This window comes from Diceros bicornis, chromosome 9, assembly GCF_020826845.1.
Source record: "Diceros bicornis minor isolate mBicDic1 chromosome 9, mDicBic1.mat.cur, whole genome shotgun sequence".
In the NCBI taxonomy this organism is placed as follows: Eukaryota; Metazoa; Chordata; class Mammalia; order Perissodactyla; family Rhinocerotidae; genus Diceros; species Diceros bicornis.
In genome coordinates this window covers 9312254-9327966 of record NC_080748.1, presented here as the reverse complement: position 1 = coordinate 9327966, position 15713 = coordinate 9312254, and the positions used below count along the sequence as shown (strand labels likewise).

Here is a 15713-nt window from a genome sequence, read left to right as displayed (position 1 = left end):
CAAGGAACTTACTTCACAATATTCCAAAGGGCTAGGTTGATGACAGTTTATAAAGAAGTCATTTCAATTAAATGCTTGTTAAAAACATTACGTCATTATCCAGCTAAACCACAAAAATGTATTGAGAAATGGCTGTGACAAAAAGCAAAATTTGAAGACAAAGTTATAGCATAGTACCGTACAGTCAGAAAAGACAGGGTTTAATAATCAAGAAAACAGATGGGGTGCATTTATATGTGTATGTGTAATGTAGTAACAATCCACGGAACACCTGAATTGAAGACCACAGGCACCTCACTCACGTCTGACTCCGCAGGGAGATTAAGGTGGAGGTGGCACCATTCCCTTGACATCAAGGCATTTGCCAAGAATTTTGGTTGGAGAGCAGATGCCAAGTTTCTCCTGCTTTCCCTCTCCCACACTTTTGCTTCAAGAACTTTCAGCAGCACTAGCTCAGAGCAGAAAATTCTGATTCCAGAATACTACCAGGGTCTCTTTTCCGTACCTCACTCTCTGGGCCTCTTAAGACTCTAGAAGTTCAGAGGAGGTACAAAGCCAACAAGCTACTATGAGATTAATATCAAGGGTGAAAATGTATTCCAAGTTTCAAGTAACTAATTTACCAATAAGCTTTTAGAACTCAACCTGTTCAAATGCCTGTACTGTAACTGAAACTATTCTCTCTGCTTCCAACACCATATATTCGTGAAGAGAAAATTTATTTTTTCCTATCTCCGTAAGAGTGGTATAAAATATTGGAAAGAGTTTATAAAAGGTAGAGTTTACACAAGTGTTAGTGATTATAATTACATTCACAACCAGTGCTGGGTTAAGTTCCTGGTTATATAAGCCCTTTGCTGGATTTTCTCCTCTCTACTCCCATTTCTGATGGATAAAGTTAAGGATATGAAACTCAAATTTCAATCTTGTTCTTTTTTCACTTTTGTTTACTAAAAATGCATTTTAAAAAGGAAGTAAAAATGATGGAAAGTAAACGCGAAGGCCAATGTCAAACAGCCACCTAGTGAGGCCACAGACCCATTTCTTATTCTCCGGTACATGGCTAAATGACATTCCCCAGCCCCTCCTACCCAGGAGGGGCCCCGTGACTAGTTCTTGCCAATCAGACATGGGCAGAAGAGATGGATCACTTCCTGCCAGAGATGGTTAAGAGTAAGCAATCCGTCTCCTGGCTCTCCTCCCTCCCAGTGTTTAGGCTGAGGGTGAACTCAGGGGCCATGCACTAAATGGAGTCCTGCTGTATTGAAACGGACCCAGGGTTTGTTTTAATCAGGTATGGTAAGACATGCAGACATGGAAATGATTTTCATGAGGAAGAAGTTTATACTCACAGATCCCTAGAAACAGGAGAAGGGAGATGTTATGCAGGGCCACAAATGGAAGCACCAGGGTCAGCCAGGAGGCAGAAGGGGAGAGGGAAGAGCACAGCCCAGAGCCTTTACTGGGGCTTTCGTGGGATGGAATGGACAAGGCAGGGAAGGTGTGCTGTGTAAGCTTAGGACTGGATAGCTTGAATAATTTCAGCAGGCTCTCGGTTACAGGGGTGATCCCTAGTTGTCTGGTATCTGGCCTCAGGGTGATTTAGGGCAGGGGAGATATTGGCCTGGTGTGTGAGAGTTTGATTAAGGAGATGGTTGGGGGTGTGGGCTCTAGACTGGTTGGTTTGTATATCAAAGTCATGCTTGCAGGGGGTTGTTTGCTCTCTCTAGGAATTAGCCAGCCCTGGGACGGGCAGTCTCTCCAGGATCAAGGCCCCAAATACCAGAGCATCAAGAACACAGAAAATAAGAAAATAGTCAGTACATTCCACTCCTCCATTTGATGGCGACACGAGTAAGAAATAAACCTTCACTGGGTTAAGCCCTGAGATGTGGGGTCATTTGTTGCAGCAGCTATTCCCACCTTGGCTAATACACCGAGATTCAACTTCCTGATAAAGTTATAAGGGTGAAACTTGGGAACTCTGGCTTACATTTCTTAGAACATTAAACCAAACCCAACTGTTTAAAATACATTTAACATAGAGTTTATTAAAAGAGACATTGCAACATAAGAAATATTTAACTGAATGAAAACAAAGGCCCTTCCAGCCCAATTCTGTGTTTCCAAACAGCAGGGCTATAGAGACGTGAGGCAGAACATCGGCAGAGCGTTACCGCACCAGGTCACTGTGCCTGAAACAAACCGGAACAGAGAAAAACACTTTGAATTTGAAAACCTGGTTTTAAGTGTGTTATAACGATTGAGTTAGTAACCAGTTATTTAGATCTATAACCTGTAGTTTCATTTGTATAAATCTAAAAAGCTTCCAGAGTGTTCTGTCTTTCCAGTTTTTAGTGAGCAAGTTCCACTTACTTTATTTATATGCTTTGGGGTTTTATGAACGTCCTCCATGCTACCCTGTCCTCTCAGCAGGATTTTCCAGATGGCACAGGCCCCTTTTCTGTCCCATTTAGCATTTCATGTTCATCTCTGGATCTTTTTCATTTACTTTAGATCTTTTAAAATCCATATATAGTATGGTCAGTGACTTTTAAACGGTAACAAAATGTCAGCTTACTGTTTCACAATATTTTAAAATGTAGTATTTTGTTGGTAAACTTTGTGACTGCAATAGCACATTCTCCTGACAGGTGTGGGACATAGTACAATCAGGTAGATTAGGGAAGTATTAGTTACTGCAGTATTGGATCCTTCCAACTCTATCTCCTAAACAGGCAGCCCTTTCATCCATCCACTTCTCCCCACTGCTGTTGTCACTACCCTGCACCATGCACCAGCCAACAAACTGGACTCCAATAATCACCCTCGCCAGTGTCGTTACATTAAAATAAGTCAGATATATGGCTCTCTGCTTATAACTTATCAATGGCTTCCATTAAATTTATACTACAAAAGTCTCACTAGTCCCACGAGGCCCAGAAAGGTCTGATCTCTTTGTCGCCATCCTTATAATCACAAGGCAATCTGTGTCTCACAGCATTGCTCCCCGATCCTCCACCCACATATGCCTGCTTTCACTTGGAATCCCACTCTCTCACTCCACACTATTCCCACAACCGGAAACCCTTTCCTTTCTATTCTTTACTTAGATCACTCCTACTCACCTTCAACTCCATTGTCACTTCCTCCGGGAAGCAATTCTTAAAGCCAGGACCAGGTTAGCTTTCCTTGGAATACACCCTATTTGACCATATAACACTTCTGTTGCACCTGCCTTCTCCAGGTGTAAGCGCTGTGAGGGCAGGGACTTGCCTGTTATGTACACTACTGTATGCCCAGGAACCAGTATTGGCCTGGCAGAGAGACATACTTATCTTTTTCTTTTTAATGAATGAATAATTGAGTTTAAGAAGTTACAATCTCAGAGAACAATGGCAATCTTCCCCAAACTTAGCTTAACGTGAAACAACTCAAGTCATCAGGATTTACATGATATAAAATAGCCAGATTTACAGCAACAGGTATAGGTCTTAAGTAGTTCAGGATAAAATGACCCAATAATGCCACAGGCAGAGAGAAGTACATTATGTTTCATTTTATACATGTACACTATTATTTCAGTTTATAAAAAAGCCTGATCTTACAGTAGTACATTTATTAAAAAGTACAAAATAGCCTTCTCCAAAAATCAAGACCCTGTTGCTTGATTAGTAAAAATACACTAAGTATCCATGTGGTATTTTTTCTTCTGAAAAGGGGTGGAAATTGTTTCCAGGGTGTGGTCTATGAGGAACTGAGAACAAATTTTTTTTAGAAATTTTTCTCTGCTGGTAAGTATATTCTCTTTCCCATCACCTCCCTCTTAAATTTCATCCACAAAAATCTGAAAATTTCCTTTTTTTAAATCAAAACTGATTTTACATTCTTTTGCCAATAAGCACATGCCATTTCAAGGAGGGTGGCTCAAATACGCAGACTGGATACACCAATGGAAAACCTGAGTGCGGCCTGACACCAAGGCCGTTGATGAATTTCAGTCTCTGCAAAGGTGACATCTCTGGTTTTACCCTAGAGTCATTTTTCAGATCACAGGGTGGGAGCCGCAGGCAGGCCATGGGAGTAAGCATAAGGTTGTGATGGTTGGAAGAAATCTGATTTACTGAATTGCTTGAGTGGAAAAATTTATTTTGAAACTTGAAATGAATCATCACAAACTCCATCAGCAAAGGAGTGCTTTGAAAAGTCTATCCAAAACCACGCAAAAATAAACAAAGTAAAATTCTTGGAAGCTTTCTAAGGAATAAACAACGTGCTCACACCTTCTCAAAAATATTTCTTCCTAACAATTATATGCCCAAAGTGAATAGCACTGATATGTACCTAAGGCTCTTTCTGTGGAGAGTGGAGAGAGAATTTCCTAGTAAAATTCACCATCTTTATGATGTAATCCACATGGTATGGAACAATGAAATAAAGCTACTCTAGGGACCCCAGCCCCTGGTCAGTCGAAACTCCTTTAGGGGCTCTGAGTGTGGGCAGGGTCTGAGGCACAGCTTCCGGCAGGACCTGGGGGTGGAGGGAGGCCTAAAGGTGCTCTGCTGTTAGATCAGGGTCCCCATGCTTTGAAAGTGCCCCAGTTTGTCTCAACTTGGTGCCATGTTCCAATGCTTCTTTGGCAGTGAGGTAAATACATTCTTCTAAATGGCAATTCAAAGTGTAACAAGAACTCATTTATATTTCAGACAGTAAATCAGCGCATATAAACAAGTAATTCAATCAGCTGCCGTATCTCAGTCTTCTCAAACTTGCAATCTTTCTTGATTTCTGCCACTGACTCCCCGCCCACCTCCCCCCAAAAATACCCCATGTTCTCGCCAAACCTTAAGTGTTTCTCTACATAGTACTTGTATCTTCTTCAGAGGCAAACCCCACCATGTAGCTCTCCTTCCTCAAACTCTTCACTGAGAAAACATCCCCACCTGGGTTTTAGTGATCTCACCTCACCTAACATCTCGGCCCACCTTCCCAACCCCGCCATCTATGCTGTAGCTGTCTCGACTAGGGGTGCTGTCGCTGACACCAGAGGGGACATTGGGAATGCGTGGAGATGTGTTTTGATTTACAGTTGCACAAGGATGGGGAAAGAGGGAGGGAAGGGTACCAACACTGACTGTCCAGGGCTCAGTGTCCTGAAACGCTCATCAGAGGCTGAACGAAGTCTAGAGTCCAGGCCTCTCCACGGGGAAATGCCACTCGTGGCCTCATCAGGTTCTTTGGCAGCACAGGTCCTGTGTGCTTGCTTATTCCGGGCCAGGAATGTTCTTTCTCCCCTCCTATCCCCACACCTCCCTGCACCACTTGATCACTGCCTACTCATCTTTCAAGAACTTAAATAGCACTTCCTTGGAGAAGACTCTTCCTCGACCCACTAGACCAGGTTGTGTCTCTCTATTATAAGCTCCATGCACAGCCTCACAGCATGCTGGTAATTAGCAATTATACATGAAATTCCTGATCATCAACCTGACCTTATGTAAGGCCCCAGAAGGCACGAGATCCACTGCACTCTCTGTGTCTGGCACATCACAGATATCCCATGATTTTGGCAAACAAATAAGTTCTTCTCAAAACACGTTCCTCCTCAAAACACACTCTCATTTCCTGGGTTTAACCCTCCTGAAGTTCTCCCCCGAATACCCAGAGACAGAACTAGAATTCATGTCACCAGTTCTCCTTCTACTAATAATCCTACAAGACATGATAGAGTCATTTTCCCAAATTGCTCTGATCCTAATACTCTCCTTGATCTAAATTCTATATTGACTTTTCAAAGCCTAAACAATGAAGTTGCATTTTTTCTTTTTTCTTTTTTTTTAAGGAAGATTGGCCCTGTGCTAACATCTGTTGCAAATCTTCCTCTTTTTTCTCCCCAAAGCCCCAGTACATAGTTGTGTAGCATAGTTGTAGAGTTGTAGCTCTTCTACGTGGGACACCGCCTCAGCATGACTTGACGAGTGGTGAGTAGGTCCGCACCCAGGATTCAAACCTGCGAACCCTGGGCCGCTGAAGCAGAACGCGCGAATTTAACTGCTACGCCACTGGGCTGGCCCTAAAGTTGCGTTTCTTAATTCACATTCCAAGCCCTCTACAATTCAGCTTTCACTGACCTCAATCTTTTCTCCATCTTCCCACTTCAAGGGCTGAACTTCTTATTGCTTTCCACACCTGCCCTGAAATCCTCCACTTGTTTGGCTCTTCCCTCCACTCCTACACATCTCAATCCTACTTGGACTTTTGGGCAAAGCCTAAACATGTTATCTCCTCTAACAAGCCACTAATAATCTCAAGTGAAAGGCATCTCTCAGCCCTCCAAAATCCAATAGCATTTTACCAGTATTTTACTTGAGACAGTTACTTTCTACATTGTACTAGAATTATCCATGTGGGAATCTAATTTCCCTGACCAGACTACAAATTCTCTGAAGGTAAGACCCACATTGGTTCACTTACCTGTCACCCTTAGAATCTACCACAGTGTCTTGGACGATAAATATCACATGAAGGAATAAGGTTAATGAGCAATAATGTAATCAGTTTTGCTCTACACTAATAAGGAGAATTTAAAAATTAATTCTAAAATATTCATTCAATTTGTTAGAGGAAGTCAATTAATGAACAAGAATGCCAATGGCCTTCTGTTGTTCTATGCCAAATACACTTAATATTTGCAATTTATTTCACCTTAAGCAGTTTCCCTCATTAGGTTAATGTTTCCAACACAACTGAAAGAAAACCTCTATGCTGAAGGCTTAATAAATATAATGAAATAATGACATGAATGGAACAACAAAAGACCCCGAATAGCTAAAGGAATGCTGAGAAAAAAGAACAAAGCTGGAGGTATCACACTCCCTGATTTCAAAATATACTACAAAGCTATAGTAACCAAAACAGCATGGTACTGGCACAAAAACAGACACACAGATCAATGGAATAGAATCGAAAGCTCAGAAATAAACCCACACATCTATGCACAGCTAATCTTTGACAAAGGAGCCAAGAACATACAATGGGGAAAAGAAAGTCTCTTCAACAAATGGTGTTGGGAAAACTGGGTAGCCATATGCAAAAAAATGAAAGTACATCCTTACCTTACACCATACACAAAAATTAACTCCAAATGGATTAAAGACTTGAATGTAAGACCCGAAACTGTGAAACTTCTAGAAGAAAACATAGGCAGTACGCTCTTCGACATTGGTCTTAGCAACATCTTTTCTAACACCACGTCTGACCGGGCAAGAGAAACAATAGAAAAAATAAACAAATGGGACTACATCAAACTAAAAAGCTTCTGCACAGTAAAGGAAACCATCAACAAAACGAAAAGACAACCTAACAATTGGGAGAAGATATTTGCAAACCATACTCCTGATAAGGGCTTAATCTCCAAGATATATAAAGAACTCATGCATCTCAACAACAAAAAAACTACCAACCCAATTAAAAAATGGGCAAAAGACCTGAACAGACATTTCTCCAAAGAAGATATACAGATGGCCAACAGACACATGAAAAGATGTTCAAAATCACTAACTATCAGGGAAATGCAAATCAAAACTACAATGAGATATCACCTCACGCCCGTCAGAATGGCTATAATTAACAAGACAGGAAACAACATGTGTTGGAGAGGATGTCGAGAGAAGGGAACTCTCATACACTGCTGGTGGGAGTGCAAACTGGTGCAGCCACTATGGAAAACAGTATGGAGATTCCTCAAAAAATCAAGGATAGAACTACCATATGATCCAGCTATTCCACTGTTGGTTATTTATCCAAAGAACTTCAAAACACCAATTTGTAAAGGTACATGCACCCCTGTGTTCATTGCAGCCTTATTCACAATAGCCAAGACTTGGAAGCAACCTAAGTGCCCATCAAGGGACGAATGGATAAAGAAGATGTGGTATATATACACAATGGAATACTACTCAGCCATAAGAAACGATGAAATCCAGCCATTTGTGACAACGTGGATGGACATTGAGGGTATAATGCAAAGTGAAATAAGTCAGAGGGAGAAGGTCAAATACCGTATGATTTCCTTCATTAAGTAGTAGATAATAACAACAATAAACAAACACATAGGGACAGAGATTGGATTGGTGGTTACCAGAGGGGAAGGGGGGAGGGAGGAGGGTGAAAGGGATAATTCAGTACATGTGTGTGGTGATGGGTTGTAATTAGTATTTTGGTGGTGAACATGATGTAATCTATGCAGAAATAGAAGTACAATGATGTACACCTGAAATTTTTACAATGTCATAAACCAATGTTACTGCAATAAACAAAAAATTAAAAAAAAAAAAGAAATAATGACATGATAGTGATATCATGAAATAATGATGATGATAGTGATAATAACAAAAACTGGAAAAAATTATCCTATTGGCCAGCTGCTAGGCAAATTGCCAAATTTGAGGGACGCAGATATGGGTGGCAGAAGCAAACTTGGAATTTACTTGGTGATATCTCTTAGGTAGACTAGTAATGGTTGGGAGTCTGTCTCCTTTTAAACGTAGACCACATTAGGTCAATGAATGGATTTACATAATGGATCTAGGTAAACTACAGCAATTCCACCACAAACTACAAGCCACAATCTCAAAGCCCAGAATCATAACTCCAGGATTAGAAAACCATTGTCTCTACTGCAGAATGGGGCCACATTAGTTCCTAGTAAAACTTCTCAGAGTCCAAAGACAAGCATTTTGGAGTTGGGATCGCAGTGCAATGGCTAGATGAAAAGGGTAAGGGGTAGACAGTACTTGTGGCCAGTCCACGCTATTTGCTGTCTCTTCCTAAGTATAAAAGGCTGGGCTCAGGGACAAGAGGGCAATGGCCAAAACTGTTTTCATGCTCATCCACATTGCTTCCCATCACCAGTTCATCCTGATACTGCGACGGCTGCTTCTGTCACAGACTGTCACAGCCTTTCAAACAAACCTACATTCTATACTCTTATATTTGCACACTGTTACAAAGCCATTCCAAAATAAATTAAATTCACTACAAGTACAGACGAATCACAGGAAAGCTTTAGAGTTAAAAGAAAATGATTCCACTAGAATGTCCCTTTTGGGGGTGGGCTAGAAGCAGAAAATTTAATTTTCTGACTTAGACACTTAGGGACCTTCAAAGGAAAAGGAGGTGGAATGAAAATGAAAGAATAGAGGGTATAATAAACTGGCTGTGCATGCGTTTTCTCTAACTATCAGTATTTAACACGTTAAAGAATATCAGGGAGGATGAATCATTTCTGTTTGAGGCACAAAACACATTGACACAGAAACAAAGAAGCTTGGAAACTTTCTATTCTTTGGTTCTCTGAACAATAAAAGGCCTTGTCTAGTCAACATTTTGAGTAATTTTTCCCAGAGGGATTATTACTATTTGAAAGGGATGAAAGAGTAGCATTCTTGTGATACATTTTTGTTTTCTGAAGCTAAAAGATACGTCTCTTTAAGGGACAACGTTTTGGATGTATGGAGAAGTGTGAACAAACACAGAGTCGGCCGCATTTCTCACACACCCTCTTCCGGCTCTAGGGAAGACTAAAACCAGCCAGCAGACTCTGTCCTCACACAAACTTCACAAGTTTGCTTGAAAGCTGTACGTCAAAGAAAGGAGACTCTTTCAGAAAACTAGGTATAAGATTAAACTTTTACAAGATTTGAGGTATTCTGCATATAGCTATGTGAGGTTTGGAAAACGAAGGCCCAAGTAATTTACAGAAAATTTCAAAATCATGCACAAGAGGCATCGATGTTTCATTACAGCACAGTGCTTTTCTTTAAGATCCTCGACTCAAATAGTTATTAAAAATTAAGCTTAGAATTTAAACTCTCCAGGCAATTGGAAAGAAAATGTGTTCTCAGAGCCAGAAGGGATGAAGCCTATAAGCTATAAACCTGAGACTAGCTCTCATTAGATTTTAGGTATGTTTTTCTTCTAAAATTTGTTCTCGTGATCTCAAGTTCTGCAGAACTGGGAGGAAAAAAAACCTGTGAACAACTGGCACCAGAGAGACTGCAAAGCTACTTGCTGACAGTTGAAATCATGAGGCCGTTACCATGCTCCAGTGCCTTCATGGGAAACCAGAAGAGGATGAGGGAGTGGACCAAGGCGTTGATGCAGTGACCCCAGAAAACCTACGGGAAAACAAACCAAGGGAGTCAGGAGCTGCCCACAACTCTTGACCTCTGAGTAACTCAACAAACGCCGCATTGTGAAGCTTACCGGCAGCGGCTGCACCGCTCCAGAGGTAGCATATTATTCTTGAAGTTAAAAAAAAACAACAGCCATTTCCTCATTTTTACATACAAATGACTGGACTATCTCCAGATAATATTACTTTAGTACAAAAGCTAAATATATATACACATATACATAGACTAATATACAATCTATCCATATTCGAAAAATGAATTATGATCCATTTTCTTTAGAAACGTTAAGAAAGACAACAAAATTTTATGATCATCCAGAAAAGGATATTAGGTCAAAATTGTTAATAACAGGCTGAAATTGTATACTTTTGAAAGCATTAAAAACATTTTAAATGTAAATTTTTACATGGCTTTCTCATTCTTTAGTTTTACTCCTTAAAATTCCTCCCATTCAACTTTTTCTTTAACTTTTCGGATTTTGGTTATCATGCAGTTCTCTTTATTTTCACACTTGAAAGGTCAAACAAAAGAACACAAAGTTTAGTTTCTTCTAAATTATAGTTTCACAAATGCATTTCAATCATCCTTTTAACCACTGAGAGGACAGAACTACTAAAGCTACGTTGAATTTACTTAAAAATCTACAAATTGTTCTGGAAATTGTCATCTAGTTTGATCCTAAATAGTGGTGGGACAACAGAAAACAATGAAAAAATTATAAGACAATAGGATTTTCCTATTTTAAATGTTCATTTTTTTCCTACCTTTTCCTTGACCTCTGTACTCACCCACCCCTCCCCCCCTAACCTTCAAGGTGCCTGCAAGTAAGTCTCAGAGCATTCTCAGCTCTACTACCTTTGAAATGGGCCCATCTCTACTTACTTCCTACCTTACCTGGCCTTTGAATTCAAACTCTGTAAAAAACAGATCTATGTAAATAAGGCAAGACAAACAGACCAATATTTCCCACTGCCAGAATCATAGTAAACAAGGACTGACACAGTCATCCAGATCTCCTTGTGTACAGAAAATACTAGAACCAATAGGATCCCTTTTATTTTTTCTAGTCTTGGACATGCCGATTATGTTTTCCCCAAAATAAGGCAGCTCCGAAGGAAGACTATCAGTAACACCTGGTTCAAAACAAAGACTCCAGAGATTGTCATCTTACTGAGGACTCCCTGTGTCATCCCCACTGAGGCCTCCCCACTACCCAAGCACATGGTGCACATAGCCAGCACACAGGATTTTAATGACCTGGGCAATGAACCTCTGTTTCAACTTCCTAATCCCCTCCTGCACAAAAACCTAAGACAGAAACATGGCAATGCAGTTGTGTTCATGTCTTCGCCTCCTCTGCCAAGCCAGGCACATGTCTTCCCTTCTGGCCGGTGGCACTCAACTGCTCTGCCACACTTAGCTGTGACCGGTGGGCTCAGTGAGAGCCCCCCTGCCACTGACGACTGTGGAATCCCTGTAAGCCAGCTTCTGCCTGGCTCCTCTCAGGACTGCCTATTCCTTTTCTGTCTAGATTTCTGTTTTCTGATTCTCCAGACTGAAACAAAGTATCTATGGCTGCCTTGATTCCTGTGTTCCTGTCTGGCCAATTTTACTCCCTAGCTAAAGAAACATTTTCTTTTAAATGAAAAACCAAGCAATGGTGACGAGAGGGCTGTTAGGCAAGCTCCCAGCCGCCTCAATGCAGGGCTTTATGAAAGGGTAAGGGGAGTCTGGTGGCTGATCCGAGAGGACCAGGGCCGTGGGTGCCACTGGCCACACTGGTGTTGGAGGCACACGTGGAGAAGAGGGAAGGAGCCGACAAGCAGGACTGAAAGAAGCACCACACGCAACGTGGAAACGTCCCTTCCAATGTGGCACCTTGAGTTCCCTGGGCTTGCTGCAGTGGGAGAGGGCCGTGGTCTCACCTCTTTTCAGACGTTCTCTCTAAAGCTCCAGTATCTCACGGGCACATAACTAGGGCTGGAGGACAAACAGCAGCACTCACACCCGTTTTAGGTGACGATTCCATAATAACGCTGTTTACCTTTGTGTTGAAGCCTTCGGCATTCTGGGTGATTTTGTAGAGCTGTGGAAACCTGAGCATGCTCTCCTGCGTGCAAGACCTCTCGAAGATCCCCAGAGCGAAGGGTGGCAACGCGGTGAAAATCTGTATGAGAACAATGAGCCAGTAAAAGAGGCCTTTTCGATTTACGCAGTTTAAGTGCTTCAGTTCTACGGAATGATGACATAATTTTCAGTCAAGTCCAAACCCGAGGTTCAATGATTCACAGCTCCCCAGACACCCTCCAAACAAAGGAAATAAATGAAAGGCCATCTTTAACTGTTATCTGTTCAACATAAAATGAATAACTGAAAACTAAAAACAACATCATAAATACTTGATTAGCCAAGAAATCTTGTTAAATTAACAACTACCTTCCTTTGCAAAATGAGCAGTGATTTAGAATTAGACCACAGCTAGCTGTGTGAAGTGCTGTGTTTTCTGGTGGTGCCAGCTGAGGCACGGTTTTATAACTTCCCATCCTAATTTTATACTCAAATTTCAGGAAGCATGGTGTACTTCATCCATTTATTGACTTGACAGACATTTATTGAGAATGAATTATGGGCCAGATACTGTGATAAGCAGCAGGAATATAGAGATTTATAAACAGAAGAAGAAAGAAGGAAAAGAAGCAGGTCCCTGACCCCTAGGAGCTCCATCTACTCCAGAGGTGGGGACGTGGCAGCTGGCGACCAGCATATAATAAACATATAAAACACAGTGCTCTGCAAAATCACTCATGGGGGAGAGGATGGAGAAGAAGGGAGAGTCAAGAAAGGATTCTTGGACCAAAGAGCATCTGACCTGTGAGGTATTGGACCTACAGGATTTGGCAGGATGATAAGGGATGCGGGTGAGAGCAGTGCAGAAGGAAGCATTCCTATGAAAAGAGCACCTCTCACAAACCTCCAACGCATGAGCGAGCGTGGCACGTTTGCGGGGAACTTCTAAGACATGCAGGGTGGTGGTGGCTGAGGGCACGGTGCAAGGCAAGGCCGGGAAGGAGACAACCTCCCATGACAAGCTCCCGGGCAGATGGTGCCTTCTGAGATTTCTAAGACTTGTACTTTTACCTGTACTCTAGGGATGTGACATGCTCATATTTGTGTTTTAGAAAGAGAAAGCCAGATGCTGAAGAAGAGGTTTGTCATTTCAAGACTGGGAGGTGCAGTAGCTCTGTAGGTCATTCTCTTACCTCTGGGCATGGATCACAGAGACCAGGTCACTCACCGCTCAGCATCAGCATCGAGCAAATCCACACCCACCAAAACCAGCAAGCTTTCAACCCATGGGAACTGGATGTGTGTCTCTAAGAGAACTCTGAACACACACCAGTTATTGGGGGCCTGAGTATCTGGCCAGAGAAATAAGCCTTTTCCAAGTCTGTTGGGATAAAGCAATCAGAGAAGTGGTGGAGTAAGGCCAGTAAAACGCTTAGGCTCCTCCTTCGCCGTAGAGCAGAAGGGAAAACAGCCCTGGGATTTCAACGTCCTACAGAGATTTCAAGGAGAAAAAGACCAAGAGTTGCTGTACTCATTGCAACAAAAGTTATCTGTTCAACGGCTAGAAGAAGGAGCTCCCAACGAACATCTCAGAAGCTCTGCACACTCTGAGAATGCAAGCTCACTTTCCTCGTTTTGCTTGAGTGTGCTATCAGGCATACTGTTTATACTGCCACCTTTACTTCTTTTTTTACTTGACTTTCTCCCTGTACCCACTTCAAATCCTCCCCCACCTTTCACCACTAGGCTAACAATCTAGTATGCCTTACTATATTTTCCACCCTGCTTACAGCATACTACACACATATACGTAGACTGTTTGGGAATCATTATTTGTTTTACAGAAACAATACATTATACACATTTTTCTTCATCATATTTTTCTTGCTAAACAATACATCATGGGAAGCTCTCTAAGTCCCCTGAGTTTGACACTAGGCGGTCTTTTTCGTGCTCACATAATAATTCATCCTATGGATGTACCATATTTTTTCAACCATTCACCTACGGACAGGCATTCATTCTGTTTCCAGTTCTTTGTTCTCACAAACAATATGTAATAAACATCTACAGTATATTATATAATGATAAATAAATGGCAAGCAATAGGATATATTGGAGCATATGAGGAAGCCATTGGGTGTAAAACTAATTTGGCCTGAGTCTGTTTTTCCAAAAGGGCCTGTTGCCTTTGAACATGCATTGTGTATCTGCTTTAAGCAATTATCATGTCCCACAGAGAAAAATAAATGCCCCAAGATAAGGAGGCAACTTCCCCCACACTGGCACTTCCTTAAGGATAAGCATTTCTCCCTAGGCAGGATTTGATTGCTGCGCTCATCCTGTGACCACTCAACTCGAGACAACAGACCTGCCACCAGCTCCACCCATCAAGACAGCAGACCTGCTTCCCACTGTGTCCATCAATAGCTATGCTGACAGGGCAATCTGACAGGGCGATCTTGTGACTATTGTCATTGTGACATTGTAATCATATGTGATACATGCTCTTTGACGGTATATAACCGCTCTGTACACCCCACTTCTTTGGTGCCCTTCCTTCCCTGGGGAAGGAAGGCCCCGGGCTATGGGGTCCTCAAAAGTTGGTTCATAATAAACTCACCCCTATTTTGATTTATAGATTGATTATGTATTATTTGCGTCGACAATAACATACATACTTCATCTTTTATTTCTGTGGGAAGGATTCCCAGAAGCAGGGTTGCTGGGTAAACAGACACAAGTATTTTTAATTTCACTAGATGCTGTTTGGTTGCTTTCAAAAAAAGGTTCCAATCATTTTTTGTTCCCTCCAGAAAGGAGAACAGTAATCTTTCCCTGTTTCCCTATCAGCAATGGGTGTCATGCTATATTTAATATTTTCTAGGCAGAGAAAATTGGATAATTAGAAAAATTAAACATATTAACTCTTACTTTAAAAAACCTTACATTTCCCTGACTACCAGTGAGTTTGAGCATGTTCTCATATATTTGTTGGACACGTAGATTTGCAATTCTGTGAAACAGCTAGTCAGGCCCTTTGTCCATTCTCTATTCATGGTTTACCCCCTTTTCTAAGAGTTCTTTGAGTATAATAGATATCAACTCAGCTTTTATTTTATAAAATTTTGTTCAAATATATTCTTTGTCCAGTGGATTTCTTTTGCCATACAAAAGCTTTTAATTTTTATATGGTCAAGAATAGGATTAGGCACATGTGTGTGGTGATGGATTGTAATTAGTATTTGGGTGGTAACATGATGTAATCCATGCAGAAATAGAAGTATAATGATGTGCACCTGAAATTTATACAATGATATAAACCAATGTTACCGCAATAAAATAATAATAATAATAATAAAAGAATAGCTTCTCAGCGTCCAGTTCTGGTTATGGAAGTTTTCAGGAGTTCCTTGCAGGATTCTTACAGTTTTATTTTTCACATTTAAG

General features: G+C 41.3%; 1 protein-coding gene across 1 annotated transcript in view; it reads right to left on the bottom strand.

Annotated features, from left to right (window-relative positions):
- The window catches only part of ATP8A2 (ATPase phospholipid transporting 8A2), a 508363-nt gene that overhangs the window by 147827 nt on the left and 344823 nt on the right, over window positions 1–15713 (bottom strand). The window contains exons 28-29 of the mRNA XM_058547869.1: window positions 12241–12363; window positions 10100–10178 (exon numbers count right to left, since the gene is read on the bottom strand). Of these exons, the coding sequence (XP_058403852.1) occupies window positions 10100–10178; window positions 12241–12363 (202 nt within the window). The remainder of the gene's footprint in view (window positions 1–10099; window positions 10179–12240; window positions 12364–15713) is intronic.